Source organism: Agelaius phoeniceus, chromosome 5, assembly GCF_051311805.1.
Source record: "Agelaius phoeniceus isolate bAgePho1 chromosome 5, bAgePho1.hap1, whole genome shotgun sequence".
Lineage (NCBI taxonomy): Eukaryota > Metazoa > Chordata > Aves > Passeriformes > Icteridae > Agelaius > Agelaius phoeniceus.
This window is the reverse complement of record NC_135269.1, coordinates 62,583,706-62,600,318: the sequence shown is the minus strand read 5'-3', so window position 1 is coordinate 62,600,318 and position 16,613 is coordinate 62,583,706. Positions and strand designations below refer to the sequence as shown.

At 36.6% G+C, this 16,613-nt stretch overlaps 1 protein-coding gene across 2 annotated transcripts in view; it reads right to left on the bottom strand.

The window, feature by feature from the left end:
- Nucleotides 1–334: 334 nt before the first annotated feature.
- The window catches only part of GNAI1 (G protein subunit alpha i1), a 32,194-nt gene continuing 15,915 nt past the window's right edge, over nt 335–16,613 (bottom strand). Inside the window, exons 2-9 of one of the 2 annotated variants that reach the window (XM_077179146.1) lie at nt 12,777–12,819; nt 12,556–12,697; nt 8,008–8,165; nt 6,387–6,515; nt 3,278–3,407; nt 1,906–2,059; nt 798–1,012; nt 335–696 (exon numbers count right to left, since the gene is read on the bottom strand). In XM_077179146.1, coding sequence (XP_077035261.1) covers nt 822–1,012; nt 1,906–2,059; nt 3,278–3,407; nt 6,387–6,515; nt 8,008–8,165; nt 12,556–12,697; nt 12,777–12,819 — 947 coding nt within the window. In that variant the 3' untranslated portion in view covers nt 335–696; nt 798–821. Of the gene's footprint in view, nt 1,013–1,905; nt 2,060–3,277; nt 3,408–6,386; nt 6,516–8,007; nt 8,166–12,555; nt 12,698–12,776; nt 12,820–16,613 lie in introns of both variants that reach the window. The other variant, XM_054631579.2, reaches the window with a different exon arrangement.

Sequence of the window (16,613 nt, the reverse complement as noted above, 5' to 3'; positions counted from 1 at the left end):
ATGAATAGTTTTAACAACTTCCTTTTTGCATTTCCATCAGCTTCAGGGGTAGCTGACCCTTAAGGAACAATTTCCCAGTGTTGCCATATTTCCACTGCAAAGACTGCAAGTCTGGATTTCATACACTATGAATTTCATTTGAATTTTAAAATAATCTTTGTGTTTATCCTAAATTTATAAAAAGATTTTTTTTTCAATACTTAAGGCAAAAAATAAGTTTATTGGTTATGTTTCTTTAAGTCTGAGAAGGTGTATGAGGCTGTTTAAATATCAAAAAAGCTAACGCCATATACAGTATTACCAACAAAAGTAAAGAATAAGGCAGCATGCACCCTTAAGATGAAAAGAAAATTTAATTTTACAAGATGTTTAAATAATCCAAAGGCAAAAAGTGTCTGTCTCCTCTAAGAGTATCTTCATAAAACATGGAAATTTTAGAGGAATGTTTTAGAGGACAACAAGTTACTAAAATATTCCGTTCAACGTTTATACAAATACATTACTACAACTGTAAGTTTACATACAATCAACTGACATCTCAGTGTTAACTAATTACTTAAATTTACAAGACAAACATAAATAAAGCTGTTAAAACAGGCAAGTACAGTACTGATCTATCATTGAGCACAATGCATTTTGTACTTCTTTCACCTTGAAAAGAATCAGATTAGAATTGTGCGAAGTCTATCTCCAAACCTAAAAATAAAATAAAAGAGAATTAAGTATATCTATGCAGGTTTTACACAGCGTGGGCATATTCCAAATGTTTAAGTCCTGTTTTCAGGCATGTAATTTACCATTTAACAACCTTTTGTCTGTTCTCAGAAGAGGCCACAGTCCTTAAGGTTATTTTTAATAATGACATCAGTTACAGCATCAAAAACAAACTGCACATTTTTTGTGTCTGTGGCACACGTGAAGTGAGTGTAGATTTCTTTTGTGTCTTTCCTCTTGTTCAGATCTTCAAACTGACACTGAATGTAAGCAGCTGCTTCTTCATAGGTGTTTGACCCTAGAAGAAAATTGCTCAGTAAGCAGATTTCCAACAGAGGAAGAACAAGATGCGCTCTATCTTTGAAGGAAGGGGGGTTCTTTGGAAACAGTTAACCTAAACCTGAAGAGGAGAAATTCCACAGCCATTGTTTTAAGATACCATTAATAAAACCTTGGAAGGAGACCTTTTGGATGCATTTGTAATAGTAAAAACTTAGCACTCAATTCAGTTCCAGGTGCAGGAATAGTCTTTCTATTTACTCCAGTGCCAGAGGAACAAGTCATTAATGAACCATCACTTTCCTAGTTTAGGACATTTTATTTCCTTCATTTAAGTTACTCCCTTTAAATTTTTATGTTTTTAAAAGCTTTGGGGTTTTCCCACACTCAGTTACAGACACTTGGCATACAAATTTCTCCCAAGCTTTTTACTTCCAACATGTTATTTTCTGTCTGAAGTTACAATGAAAATAATACATAAAAATGCTAAGACCTGTTAAATGAATTAATGCTCTTTTGCTGTATATTTCCTGAATAAGCCACAATGTGAAAATGTATGTACACTCCCTGTTCAAAAACCTCTCATGTATCTCAGGAATTCCTACTTATATCAAAGTACAAAAGCAGTTTGTTATTTTCTTAGAAATAACGGGCTAAATAAAAGAGCCTGAAAAGTTGCAGCAGTAACATGTAAATGCTATCAGTGGACCAGCATATTTCACCTGGTTAAAAAGACTTAAGCACTTTTTTTTTTGCAACCCATCAAAACAACCCCCATCTAAATTTTAGGTCATATAAATATTTTAGATGCCTGAAGTTATGCAACTCCTCATGATCTGTGCATGGAAAATCAGGTATTCAAAAAAAAAAACAAAAACAAACAAAACCTTGACATCTGCACCCCTCCAATACCTGCATATTCAGGGTAGCAAATAGTGAGAGGACTTCTTTTGATTTTTTCTTCAAAAAGATCTTTCTTGTTCAGGAACAGAATAATAGAAGTGTCTGTGAACCATTTATTGTTGCAAATACTGTCAAACAATTTCATGCTCTCATGCATCCGATTCTGTAAGTGAAAAAAAAAAAAAGCCATCACTTTCTATTTTATCAGACTTCACTAGTAACATAAGGATACATATTTTTGACTGCTTACAAATGAACCAGTTACAAAACTAAGTTTTTAGCAAACTAAATCATATTTTACTGCAGGGAAATACAGAGAAGCCAAGACTACCACAAAGATGACTTCCACAAGCAGGGTTTAAGCAACTACTTTTTTTCTCATTTCCAGGTTTAAATTCTCAATACTTCATAATTTTTTTTGTGTGTTTGACATTTTGCCGTACAGATATTTTACAGGAATTGCTGAGTTACCTGTATTTGTCTTAACACTGATTAGATCTTCTGGAAATTGAAAATAAATTCTGCACCTAGCTGATATTCCAGAATAAGGAAGAAAGTTCTACAAAGCTAGAGAATCAAGTAAGCAGGTATTTTAACTCTTACCATAATATTTAACTCTGTAGAAAAATTATCCAACATGTAAGTACTTTGGCCAAGTTCCAGTCATTTAAGTAGCAGGATGCTAGCTACGACCTTCTTTGACACTATATTTGACTTGAAAGGTTTTCTTATTTCTCTTTCCTCCCCAAATTATATGTTATAGAAAGTTGCAGAACACAAGGAAGAGCACAAGAGTCTGTTAATGATTCACATACAGAGGTAAGCATCACTTCAGACCACTCAAGAGAGTAAAATGCACCCTGTGCACAGTGACACGGAAGGAGTAAACTCTTGAAAGAGGAGAAAGGAGCCGAGGGTGTTGGAAAGGAAAAAGAAGAGAAAGATTTCTGCAACTAAGACAAGAGATTGGAGAAACACAGTTAGAAAGAAACAAAAACTGAAGACTGAGGAATGAAAGGAAAACAAAATGTGGTAAAGCAGATACAGGTAAGTAAAAAAATTTCTTACTACGCACTTCTGGCATCAAAAAAGAGACTAAAATGTATAATACTGACAATACATCCTCATTAATTTATGGTTCCTTTAGAACATGAAAAGTGTGGCTAAAAGAATACTTATCTTTTAGTATTCCTTATGAGAATATGAGGAAATACTTCAGAATTCATGCTTTTGGGTTCCATCACCATTTCACTGAGACCTTTTGCACAAACCCCACACATCTTACAAAGCAGTAATACTGCAAAAGACCCATTTATAGCCTTCCTTCAAAGCTTAGCTTCTGTGCAACAACTATTCCCTTCTTCAGCATTATGGTACTTGCCATTTCCTCGTCTTCAGCCAAGACCAAGTCATAATCACTCAGTGCCACACAAAAAATAATTGCTGTAACACCCTCAAAACAATGAATCCACTTCTTCCGCTCTGATCTTTGGCCTCCAACATCAAACATTCTGCAAAACAGAAGCAAAAAGGAGAATGAACTTTGGAATTTTTAGCTTTCTGAAGCTAAAAATCTGGAACTATCAGCTGTGTGAGTCTGAGAACAACATCTTAAAAAGAAGGCAAAAAACTCTGTATTTTCTCAGTTTACACCTCAATTTTAAGCTTTGAAAGTCTTCCTATACATTTTAGAGAACATGAGAAAGCATGAGATGAAAGACAAAATTAACTATTTATAATATTATATTTCATTAACAAAGTTAATTGTAATCTGTATAAAATAAAATATACAGTTAGCTTTACTAAAAAGTCTATCATAATAAAAGATACTGATCAACAATGTCCTGGTGAGTTTTAGCTCCTCTCTCTTCTAAGTCAAATTACAACTTAAATCTGTTCTTCAATTGGCCATGTTTATACGGAATATTTTTAAGAGATTATCTTAGAAGACAAAATAAGCATTATATAGTAAAAACTCTCTCATTTTCCCAACAATAAATGCATTTTTTGAAATGCAATTAAGTCTCACATATGACACTTACTGAAGCTGACTTGTGTTTTTTATTAGCTTCCTTTCCTGTTTTCCATGAGTTGTAAGGTTGCAAGTACAGGGCAGGTAAGAACCCTGACTGATTTAATGTTAGTGCACTACAGAAACACTGTAAATTGCACTTGAAGGGATTCAATTACAGTTGTTATTTTTAGATATCTTCAAGTGTTCCAAGTTGCTAGGTTTTAATAGGAAAAAAAACCCACAGTAAAAGTAAGTGGAGAAGGAAACAAATTAGAAGGAAAAAAAGACCCTTTGCTTTCTCATGGAAAACTGTCAGAAACACTGTAACCTCTAACAAGGTCTTATACTTGGAAAAACTACTGCAGAAGTGACAATTCTCACTGCCATTTTAAGCTTCTACATTGAAATAATGCCATGTCAAAAACACTTGAAAGATAATTCCTGCTGAAAAAAGGATTCCTTAGAGGTGCTCCTTACCTTCAGAAAAATCTTTGAAGGGAAGTCTTTGGATATCACTCTATACAAATGTGAGCCAGCCACCTACTACTCAGTTCTCAAGTAATTAGCAATGCCTGTACCCAGAGAATATATTTTGTACTTAATGCTGTACTTTGTACTGTATCTTAATAATTAATCCCTTAAATTTCAGTAATTACTTCTGTCAATTCTAATGCTATGTTTTGTAACTTTATACTGAGACCTGATTTTCCATAAGAATTAACACTTCTAAAAAAAAGTGTTCTTTGAACACAAAACTAGTAAATAATCAGACTCAACTTTTGAACTAGGCTATAGAAACAGGATGAAGATGACTTGCTATTTGCAATTCAGATTGAATCAATAATCAAAGCTATGTTAATTGCTTTATGGAGAAGGCTGAATTGAGGCCCAACCTGAAGGAATCTAAACACACAGAGCAGAACAGGAAAGAAAGGGAAAGAAATTGATTCTGTGCAGCTAGTCATACTTATGTACCCTTGTCTTAGTATAATCAAGCCTTTCATGTGTTTGGATGATCTTAAAAGTTCATTTCAAGGTTATGTAAGAGTGTACTGCAGGCCCTCCTAATAACTCATTAAGCCTATTGCCTAAGGCACAGGTACAGATGTTTGAATGTACAACATTACAGCTAAACAATTCCACAGGCCTGGCTCAAAGACACATTTTACAGCAGTGTAACCATATGGTCCTTGTAACAGTCCCAATAATCTGTAGAGACTAGACCCATCTTCAGGAGGGAACAAGAAACATTTGAAAGTAAGTGAGAAGATGGAGAGCTCCTGAGAATACTCAAGTTCTCTCTTCAGGCTTGGCTAAGGACTACTCTTCTTAGGTTTGCAAGAAATTCATTACCATTTATCAGCTATTTTTTGTGGATTTATACAAAATTTGTATTCTTAAACCCTAAAACAAGGAAACAAAAGATTTTTCACAGTCCTGATGTATCCACATTTCAGTATTTGCCAGGTATTTCCATGAAAAAAATATTTTCTATAAAGATACTAAACAAATATATAATACAGACATGCTGAACAATTTCTGCAGAACCTAAATCCATACTTAAAGTGTGTTTGACTGAGTTTTCTTCTCATTCTTCCTCATCACTAGGAGGTAGAGTACACTGATGGTTAACACTATCTTGTGTTTTCACCTTGAATGCTGCACCTGAGTCAGGGCAAACTTTTTCCAAGATCATCTTGTGAGAGGACAAGGGGGAATGAGTTCAAAGTGAAAGAGAGTAAGTTTAGATAAGGTATTAGGAGGAAATCCTTTATTGTGAGGGTGGTGAGGCACTGGAACAAGCTGTCCAGAGCAGCTACGGATGCCCCATCCCTGGAAGTGTCCAAGGCCAGGTTGGATGAAGCTTTGAGCAACCTGGTCTAGTGCAAGGTATCCCTGCCCACTGCAGCAAGGTTAGAATCTTTAAGGTCCCTTCCAACCCAAACCATTCTTTGATTCTGTGTCTTTAGACATAAAATGCTCAGAATATTATCATTATTTTCTAAATCTCACACCACAGAAAATGTAAGTGACATTCTTTTATCTCTAAAATACTACCTTAGAGTATAGGACATATTTGAATTCACCTCTTTGGGAAAATGGAATTACTCTTTCATACAACACCAGCAAACTCTTATAAGCTTCCAGTTCTCCAACAGAATTTAAAACAAGAATCCAATAGAACAGCTATTTAACATGGCAGAAAATGCAATATTTTGTTTTGAGATTGAATTTATATCAAAAGTATCCTTAAAAAGCATTTTCAATATAACAAAAACATTTACTGGAGCTCCAACAACTCTCTTCAGAAAATTGAGTCAAGCATAAGTTGTTGGTTTTTTTTTCCATAAAAAGTGGGGGGTAATAATCAAGCTTGTGGTTAGACAATTTTGTTAAATTACACCATTGAATTCCATATTCCATAATTTTACAGGAACTCTGATGGACAGATAACCATGCAGCATGATTTACATACTTAAAATGAAGATCCTTGAAAGTAAAGTGAGTTTCCACTATTCCTGTAGTTTTCACTCTAGTCCTGAGAACATCCTGTTGAGTTGGAATGTAGCTGGTTTGTGCTATCCTGTCCAAGTCATTCAAGTAACTAAAGGTAAAAATAAACACTGCTTTCAGTTATTCATAAAACAGCAACAAAAGAATTACAAAGAATTACAATAGGTTTTAAGTCCATTCATTACACTGTGCTTGAATTTTATAAAAGAGTTTTCTCTGAGACACAAGATGCAGTATTCTACTCAAATTTCCAAGTTTTTTCAAAATAAGCTTTTGAGACACAAAGAGATTTCATCCTAGATGAAAGGAAACTTAAGCAATTTATTCCATTACAAAGAATTCTTCTTTAGAAATTCCTAAATGCAAACATGGTTCCATAAACATGCATGTTATTGGCATTAATGAGAACATCTTCATCTTTGCAACCTACTGAACTGCAGATTACTTTGAACCATAAACAAAGCCCAAAATCACTCTACTTGATAACAGATATGAAAAGAATAACTCAGTGTTTTGGCCAGAATTAATGTGTCTGAGGAAGTGCCTAATACATGACAATTAACTTTCTATTGAGATTCCTAATTGCATGTATTTTTTAGAATTAGTATGTTTTCATTGCCAAACTCCTTGCAATGTAGGCCAAGTCCAGTGTTTCCAAAAAACTATCCAGCTCTTACTTGTGCTTTTCCCATAGTAAACAGGGAAGGCATTGTGTTCTATTTTCTGTGTAACAAGATGTTAACAATTTTACAGATACATTTATATGGCCAGAAGAATAGTTTTCTTATGAAACTTGAGTCACAGTTGTCTAACACAACAAAACAGACCACAGAAAGTTAGGACAGGAGAGTATGTGAATCTCCAAATTAAGTGTTCATATGGAAAAAAGTTATACAACTGAGAAGCAGCTTCAAGTACTACAAAATACTTCAGAATCATAAAAAATGGCACTATCACTGCTATTGCCACCCTACCATCTTACATTTCCTTCAGTGGACTCTTTTCCTTGACTGACTTACCATTCCTTACTGCCATGCCACCTTATTTTTTGCCTTCCTAATTCCTTAATGTTTTATTTTCTTACTTAAGTGCCCTAGCATAAAAGATACATTTTAATTGCTACTTGGCTCAACATATTTCCAATAGACACCATTAATTAACAATGAAAACATAGCAGTGTTCAAATAGGAAAAACTTTATTATGAAAAAAGGTAGTATCCTTGGTAATAGAGATACAGATCATGTAATCACAGTTTTTTGGACACACTCAGATACTAAAAAGGTACTTTAGTCATGCTTTTTAATAGAAAACCTATTAAAGCATCTTAAATCAATCTTTACCATCTTTAAGGGAGTGAAACATGTGGTCAGAACATGACAAGCTCATAATTACACTACGCCTTTTCCTTTCTAACCTCAAAGCTTTGCTGCAGCATTTTGACCCAAGCAGACACTATCTTTGTCCAGATACTTCTGTGGTTTCCATCTACGTGGGAGCAGAATTTGTCAAAACATGACACCTCATACTGCTTTAGCTACTAGCTAGAAGGCAAAGAGAATCCTGTCTGTCACACAGTACTTACTAGGCAGCAGAGTCGTTGAGCTGGTATTCTCGAGATCTGTTGAAACAGGCTTGAACCCCGGTGTCTTTCCAGAGTCTCTTGATAACTCCTGCAAGCTCTGAAGTCATAAATCCTTCTTCTGCTGCTCCAGCCAACACAAAGAGCTGACGAGCATCATCCTTTAGGATGGAAACACAGGGTGAAGAGAGAAATATTGAGAAATACAACTGAAGTATTATCACCTAAGAACTAGATTCAGCAAATGCATTACTTAACCTGGTAAATGCAAATGTAATCAAAAAAAAAAAAAGCGAAAGAAAATTTATTCTGCATTAGATATTAATTCCCACATTTTTCAACAACAGAAAAAGACTAGTAATTGAATTTATCATTAGCTGACAAAGCTTCTGGTCTGTTTATAACTTGAGCGAGGTTTTTATAAACAGGAGTAGTAACATATTTTGTGCTCAAACCTAAAGCTAACCATACATGCTCATATAATACCACATCCTGGATAAAATGGTTACAAGACAAACTAGACCCTTCAGAAGGGTAGCTGTATACTGAACAGCTGAAGAAAACAAATTAAATGCTTAATTTTAATTAATTACACAACTTTGAAAGTGACAAATAATCACTTCTTCCCAATAATACATCAGGAATTAGAAAAACACTTCTAAAAATCTTTTCAGATGAATCAGCTACAAATACCCATTGCCTTAATTATTCTACTGAGACCAGGTTCTCTTGGTAATGCAATATCAAGCAAACATCAAGATTTTTAAGAGCAAATGCTGGATTTTAAAACTATATACAATAACTGGCTTTGAGAGTGAGGCTAATGGAGTACAGGATGCAAATCCACCATTCCCCTTTTATGAGCATTTGACCAGTTCACCAGCAACATCCAACTATGACTGAGCAACAAAACTTAATATTTTATTTTCTAAAGTATTTCTATTATATTTAGGCCTGTAAGGCACTGAAGGAAAGACAGCAGATGGGTATAGGGAAAATCCACATTAGTACTCTCCTGTAGGTAGCTGCTTGACCTTGCTTATTAGGGGAACATGATCCAATGCCAAGGTACGTCAGCCAGAAAAATCAGCTTGTAACAACTATCCACAGCATGCACTGTTTGTCCAGTAATTAAAAGAAAGAGAACAATGAAGCTGGAAAGGAGGAAGGATAAAAGGGAGACTCAGATATGTCAGTTGGGAACTGAAAGTGTTTCAAGAAAGAGGAGGATTTAAAAAGGCAACATATAACGTTATTCTCACAAAATGTAAGTGAAGACACATATGCAAATCTGTAGAAAAATCTGTCACTTTGCTGTTCCAAAACAAAGCTGTGGGGAAAATAAAGCCCATTTTCAGGATAAGCACAGAAAGCAGTGATTGTTCTAAAGATACTGTCCACTGTCGACTTAAATAATCAAAGACTGTGTGAGCTGACAGGGAAATTGTTTACAGATGGATTGGGTAATACTGAATTTCAGAGGCTGAAAATGAAAGGCTTGCAGTTCAGTGAACTCAAGCCAAACTTGAAGAGATTCAAACATATATATACATTTGTAGGTATACATATGAAGAATGGGTTGCTGATGTATAGTTGAAAGTGTCTTTTGAAAGCTAGAGTAGGTAGAAATCTAAAACAACATTCATCAAACAAAAATACTGATTACTATACATACACAGAAAAAACTGTGAACAAATAATAAAAACTTAACAGATTGCAATAATAATTACATATAAAACCCAGAGCTCTAAAGATCAAAGGGTTGGATAGTCAGATTTCAGGAGCTTTAATTTGAACACTATGCCTGCATAAAAGAAACCTGAATGACAGTTCTGGTCTTGAATACTGTTTGCAGATGCAAATGCAAGAACCTACAACTCACAAAAGCAGCAAATCTTTAAGAAGGGACAATATATTAAGACACATGATGGAAACAGCTTAGAAACTGACAGTTTTGTCACAAAATATGATGACATTTTATACCTAAGATGGTCTGACTTTCATGTATCTCTACATGCTCTCAAACAGAGGAGTGAGAAAAGGGAAGGCAGAAGAAGATAACTGATTTCAGCTCTTTTAAAGGCCAAACATTAAAATGCAAAATGGTCTCTGTTACCCCATATTCCTTTTGCTAAAATGACAACTACCACAGACACCACATGTGAGGCAGTATGCAATGATCAAGTTCTATTTTAATTATTAATCAATGCTAGAGACTTTCCTTTAGTTACACTGAAATAGGGAAACTTCCTCTACAGTGTCATTTTTTTAAAGAGATTCCATACATAAGGTAATGTAAAATAACCAATTTAACAATCTCTCCAACTGGTGCAAATCTCACATTCAGAAAGTGGTTCACAGGCCATTGAAGCACATTCACTAAATGCTTCTACTTAAACTATCCTGTAGCACAAAGGAAGATACACCAGATTTACAACTGACCTGCTGGTGTTACCTATGCTCCCTTGATTCAATAACTTCAAAAAAGAGAACATCCAACTCACTGTTCTACCATTAGTCTTATGACAGAAATGAGTATGTGATTTTCAAAGACACCTTACCCCATTTTAGAACAAAATCATCAGAAAATTCACCTCATAATTTTAAGAAAAATAATCTGAATGTAACGCTTTACACCAGGAGTTACAATTTTGAGCTATTTTTTCTGCTAAAGACAACAAAATTAAAACAAAATTGAAAATAATTAAGGTATGAACATGCTACTATTAACATCTAATGCTAACGTTCCATAGCAACGTTCCTCTGAAAAAAAATAATTTGGACCACCAAGACCTGACTAATTACACAGGGATGGACAGCTATTTTAAGATTGTTCCTGACACAAGTTTGCCTCATCATTTATACAGCTCTCTGAAGTTGAAAAACTCAGATGACTTAAAACTGACATCATATATAACAAGGCCCTCAAAATCTTCTTGTTAGTCATTTTATCTGCTAACACCTAAATTTACTCCTCCTCCGGTTTCTCTTACTACGCATTCAGTAACATAAGTCTACCATCTGCCTCTTTCCAGCATCAACTGCCAGACTCCAGAGAGGGCTGCACAAACACTGAACTAACAATAGTGAAATACTGTCAGTGCTCTGGAAAACTTTGGTCTCAAGGGCAGACTACAGCAAACATGAGAGCAAACGTAGAGAGGAATAACCAGTGAAATTGAAGCTTTTACTAGTTATGCTTACAACTGAAGAAACATCAGGTAGAATTAACATATGTACATAAAATAATGGTTGTAATTAGCTTTGAATCAGATTTAGATTTCAGATACAACTTTATGACTCACTATATATCATTTTACAAGCATCTTCCTTATGACAACCATACATACTGCATTTCACAAGGTTACTGAATGAATACTGTCTAACATTTATAAACTGCTTTTCAAACAATCAATAAAATCTTGAAGACTGTCAAGAATGAAGAATCTACATACTGTTTCTTTTAAAAACCCTCCTTGCCTTCCAAACTGTAATTCTACCTTAAAGTGATGGAAAGAACTTATGACAAAATATTCCTGACTACCTTACATATACTTATGAACATGTTCATGAACAACAAGATCCTTCCTCCATCTTTCCTGTGAGGCAGTCACACTGTGGCAAGTTCTGGCTTCCAAACCAGTACTGGCAAGCATTCTGCACTGTGATTTCTGATTTCTGTGGGGAGGAGACAAAAGCATACATCCTGAACCAAGTTTAACTGCTGTTCAGACCAACAACTCTGGAGGTCAGTTTCAGCACTGCAGCACAGACTGTATAGTTTTGTAATGAGAAGACAAGCAAAAAAAAGATAAACTGAGCATTTTACAGAGATATTCCAAACATCTCCCTGCCTGACCAGATGTGGATGTAATCAGGGTCACCATAGGTAAGAGCACAGGGTTAGGACTGGAGATACCAGTAGGTGGGATGGCAAATAAACTCATCAGAGATTTGCACATAGGACATTAGATGAAATAAGATGGAAAATGTACAGAAAAGCTTAGGAAAAGGTTTCCTTTCTTGGGAAAAATCCCAGGATTAGTATAATGAAAAAGTGGCATCCCAGTAGCAGGTCCACGCCCATGTCTCTGAGCAAAAAATAAAGACCTCAACACTGGAAATCAGTATGAAACAGGATCCAGCTCAGAGGCTGGCAATGTTCAGGCACTACTGTGTCTATGACCTAATAGAGAGGTGCAGGCTGTACAGTGCAGAAGTAGCTACATGCCTCCCTATTTATGCTGTATTTTTCAAGGTGCCTAACCTAAATTACCTACTTAGTAGCCCCCAAGTCCATACAAATAGACACATGACTGTGGACTCCTTAAGATTCAGATGTTTAGATCTCCAAATTTAGACAGAATTCAGAAAATAGTATCTAAACCAAAAAGTTGCTGTGAATCAACCCAGTGCTGACTGCTCCACAGGTAACCTTGTGTGTAAAGACCAAAGGCATTTAGTTATCAAACACTGTAACACACAAAGATTTCTGAAGGAAATAGTATGGATATTTCAGCTGTATATCTGTGCATGTATTTCAATACTCACAGCCCTGACTGGATCACCAAAGTCTATCTTCAACCTCCCCATTGCTCTAATGATAGCAATAATGGACTGAATGGTGTTACTGTAGACAACAGCTTTGTACTGTTTACATTCTTCTTCTGAATAACCAGCTTCATGGATAATCCTATGGAAAAAAAAAATAAATAAATTCTCTATTCAAATTAAAAAAATATTTATCTATCACCGTATTCCACCACACTTACTTCATTTGCTTGACAATTGTGCTTTTCCCCGATTCACCAGCTCCTGAAAAATAAACGTGTAAAAATTCACCATTAGGCTTTTACAAATCTTTGAAAATACATTTTGATTCTATACTTCAAGTATTTAACCAGTATAAAAACCTTCAACAGGTTACAACATGTTGAACATGCTACAAACTGATTTTTAATATAAAAATGCACCTTCATCTGGTAATTGCAAAATCAAGCCATTTTAAGAATAAATCTCAGTTCTAAAAGTCTTTTCTCTTACAGAAGTGAGCATAATCTTTACACAGTCTGCTGGTGTTTCTAATGTGAACAGGTGATAAGCTGCTCAACTTCAAAGAGATCTAAAGCTTAATTCCTCTGTCTTTTTAACCAAAACGTAACCAAAATCCACTCTTCACACTGTATTAATGATCTTTCAAAACTGCAAATGAACACCTGAAAATTCTTCAAGGCTTCAGTCCTTGTAACCGTCTTTTGACCCTAGCATGAATAAACCAACAGTCAGCCTACTTTTTGTTAGAACAGATGGCATGAGGTTTGCCAGTCAACCTGATATCATTTTAAGTGCTTAACAACAAAACAAAACAAGAAGCTATGTTAAAATACAAAGCCTAGAAAAACAGTATCTGTTAACAGACAGGGAAAAAGATGAAGTTTTTGCTGTCTCAACAATCTATCTTTAGTCTGCTTCTTACCCTAAAAAACATGTGGAACTCTTACAGCTGCAGTCTAATCCCTTTAGATAGCACACTCCCAGTTTTTCTGTGACTTGTGCTGAATTCTCCCTCTCACAGTTCCCTTTTCTCAATATAGCTTTACAGAAGTGAGTACAATCTTCATACAATCTACAGGTATTTCTAATGCAAAGAGATCACCCATTGTCCAACTCCAATATAACTAAAAGAACACTCTGACCACAGAAAGGCACTGACAAAGGCTGTACTTATTTGTCTCCAAAAAAAGGGCAAGAACCTGACTCATGACAGTCAACCTCATCTTGGATAAAATAAAGGTTATTGAGAAGTGTCAACACAGGTCTACAAAGTACAAACTGTACTTACTAAGTTTTCATGAGGAAACAGGTGGGTTTGGGGGTGAAGAACATTTAACAGATGTAATTTACTTTGACTCTAATAAGGCTTCCAACGCCACTGTTCATGGCAGCCCTTGTACCCAGCTGGATAAGTACCAACTTCAGGGTGTCTGAAAAACTGCCTAGACAGTCACATTTAAAGGCTTGTGTCAATGGTTGAAGAATCTAACTGGAAGGTGTTTAGGCTGTCTCCAGGAGACAACACTGGGCTAGCACAGTTTAGCATCTTCACCAATGACCTGAAAGCAAAAGTAGAATGCACTGACATCAAGGCTGCAGCTGACATGAGCCTGGGAGGCCAGGAAGTGGTTGCCAGTGTGCCAGTGTTAGATAACAGAGGTGTTATTCAGAGGGTCCTCACATGCTAGAGGACTGAGCTGAGGTATCTCAGAACACAGACAATTATGAAGTCCTGCAAGGGGCACTGAGTAACACATCCAACACATTAGATTTGAGACTAATAGGTTAGGAAAACTGTGGGGCTCAAGAAACTGAAGAGTCAGCAGTGGGGCCTTGTGGTGATAAAGATCAACCACATTACAGGATGCTGCACTGGGTCTATCTGGGACAAAGTTAACTCTCTTCACAGCAGCCCTTATGATGCTGCACTTCAGGTTTGTAGCTAAACCAGGGCTGGTAACACTCATTAGTAAGATAAAGTGATGGTTCTCTTATAGCTGAAAAATGCATGCACAGCATCAAGGCATTTTGTCTTTTCCACCAGGTCCCCAGCCCCAGTGAGTAGGCTGGGCTTGGACAAGACCTTGAGAAGGGACACAGCCAGGACAGCTGACCTAAGTCAACCAAAGGGACATTCCATACAATATGATACCATTCTCAGCAGTAAAAACTCAGGGGGGAAGAGGGGTAGTCATTTGTTGTTACAGTGTTTGTCTGAACATTTCTTTGCTAAAACCTTTGGAGGTTGGTTATAATGAAGGGTCTGGGATATAATTCATACAAGGAGAAGCTGAGGGAACTGGAGTTTTTTATCCTGGAGAACAGGAGGCTCAGGGGAGACCTCAACACCCTCTACAGCTACCTTAAAGGAGGTTTTAGCCAGGTGGGGTAAGTCTGTTCTCACAGGTAATAAGTGATAGGACAATAGAAAATGGCCTCAGGTTGCACCAGGAGAGTTTAAGGCTGGCTATTAGTAAAAAATGTTTTCATCAAAGGCATTGTCAAGCATGGAAACAGGCTGCCCAGGGAAGTGGTGGAGGTATTTAAAAACTCCAGCTGGAAGGTATTTAAAAACCCATACCTGGAGGTATTTAAAAACTCCAGCTCTGGAAGCTGGGGACATGGTTTAGTGGTGGGCTTGGCAGTGCTGGGTTAATGGTTGGACACAATGACAGTATAAGCTTTTTCCAAACTAAAGGATTCTATGATTCTTTCCACACAACCATTATGCAAGCCAAGGCCCTGCTTTCCAGGAAGTGGCCAAACACCTGCCTCCCAGTGAGAAGGAAGGAATTAACTCTGCTCTTTGCTCTGCTAGTGCGTGCAAGCCGTGGTTTTCCCTATTAAAACATCATTATCTTGACCCATGTATCTTCTTGCCTTCCTTCTATTTTTTCCTTATCCCAAGGGAGAGTGATCACACAGCTGTGTGGGTGTTGGGGTTGACGCTGGCCAACAGCTTCCACTGCTGCAGTGGCAACAGTGCAGACAAGTCAAAGGACACTGCTCATCCCCAGCAGTCAGCATTCATCATGCTGTATCCAAGTACTGTATACAATTCTCCCCCTCAGCACCCAGGAAATGAGATAGACAAAAAACAGTTGAAGGTCACTTAGATGTTTAGAGGGCATGTGACATTCAAAGAAAAGCTACAAGGAACTGGGCATTTTAATCCTAGAAAGACTGGTGTGGGGAGAAGAAGGTTGGATATCTGTAAATTTCTGTCCTTGCCATAACACCCACTTCTGACAGCTTAAAGCAGAAGTAAACTTGTCAGACCTACACAACAAAGAGATGTGAGGCAATTAAGAACCTCTAGCACATCTAATTTCAGAGATGGGGGAAGGAGGTGCAGGGAACCTGCTCCATGAAGAGGCTGCACTGCCCACAGAGGAAGTAAAAACTGAGCCTTGGAGATCTTCAAGGTTCAACTGGACAAGGCTCCAAGCAACCTTATCTATTTTGATGTTAGCCTGGCTTTGAGCCAAGGCCTAAACTAGATGACCTCTATGAGGTTTCTTACAACTCAAGTTTTTAATTTCTGCAGAACAGAGTATTCCTATACTTAAAAACTATAAAGTGATGCTTTTAGGATATTCCTCTTATTAAACCAAATACATAGCTTCAGGACAGGCTCAGCCCAATTTAAGACTGGCTGTCAGAGGCTGTCCTACCACATGGTGCTGGGTTGTCTTCCCAGCACTGCTACTGATGTGGTTACACCTTTCTTCCTCCAACACCAGAGAATGAGTGCTGGAACCTAGAGGAGACACTGAGCTCATAGGAATAGAGCTAAGGAAGAGAGCAGGCCTGTCAGCATCAATCTAGATTGCTTAATGCCATCTTTAGCTCATGTCAAAGCAAAAGACTTAGTTCTTTATAAATATGCAAGTTTCTTTATAGAGCAGCAATAGTTCTCAAAATCTGAGAATCTGGCCATGGGAGTACATTAATATAAACAGAAATCAGACACCAGTTCAAAAGTCAGTTGTTATTTAGACACCTGAAGCATTTATAAACCAAATGATCTCAAAATAGCTAATTATGCACTTAAG